At 59.1% G+C, this 839-nt stretch overlaps 1 protein-coding gene across 1 annotated transcript; it reads right to left on the bottom strand.

Moving 5' to 3' along the window:
- Positions 1–39: 39 nt before the first annotated feature.
- On the bottom strand, positions 40–798 carry SDRG_05930 (hypothetical protein; the record flags this gene model as incomplete). The annotated part of the gene is made up of 2 exons (XM_008611675.1): positions 120–798; positions 40–66 (listed from the first exon to the last, which is right to left on the bottom strand). The coding sequence occupies exons 1-2, from the start codon at positions 669–671 to the stop codon at positions 40–42; spliced, it is 579 nt and encodes a 192-aa protein (XP_008609897.1). The 5' UTR covers positions 672–798.
- Between the last annotated feature and the right edge of the window lie 41 nt (positions 799–839).

Raw genomic sequence — 839 nt, forward strand, 5'->3', positions numbered from 1 at the left:
TGACTTGTCACCTCAAAGTGCATGCGACGAGGTAGCATTTTAGAGATGATGACAGCTGTGCTGTTGCTGGCATACGACGTCAGGCCAGCGTAGCTTGCAGTGTCGAGTGCTCCATCAACGAGCTTGGGCGTGAGCCAGACGTATTGGTTGTACCAGTTGGCCACATACGACTGCATGCCCGTACTGTTGAAGGTGACCCAGAACATGTCGTTGGCCAAGTTGACGGACGAGAGCTGAAGGTACGAGAGACTACCCGCTACTGAGCACGCGACGTAGATGATGCCGGCGACTACCATCGTCTTGGAGGTACGCGTGTGCGCACCGACAGCAATTTCCGTCGGTGCAGCCTCGCGCACCACCGCCTCGGACGGAACGCACGCCCGCGGACCGGTTGAGACGCGGCAAAAGAAGAGCCAGAGCTTGGTGTCGAAGAGGAACTTGTGGCCGCGCCACTCGAATGTGAGGAGACCACTCATGCACCCGAGGGCAGGCGACACGCTCCAGACATCGGCGTTGGCGTGGCCGAAGAAGGCATCTGACGCCGCCGATAAAAGGTGCTTCGCTTCCCGATGCCGCACAGGCACCTCGGCTGGTCGCCACGAGGCATATGCCCGAACACAACCCAGTACAAAGACGTTGCAGAGGCCATTGATGAGGGTAAGAACAAACATGCGCTGCGTAGATCCCAGACGAACGACGCCGCTGGTGCACTCTAACGACTGAATCACGCCGACGTGAAGGCACCGTCGGTCCACAGTCAGAACTGGTCGAATCGGCGTCCACAGCTCCAGGGTTAGGGTAATGACCCACACCAGACCCGAGCTCAGGGACGCCGACCA

Source organism: Saprolegnia diclina (genome assembly GCF_000281045.1).
Source record: "Saprolegnia diclina VS20 unplaced genomic scaffold supercont1.16, whole genome shotgun sequence".
In the NCBI taxonomy this organism is placed as follows: Eukaryota; Oomycota; class Saprolegniomycetes; order Saprolegniales; family Saprolegniaceae; genus Saprolegnia; species Saprolegnia diclina.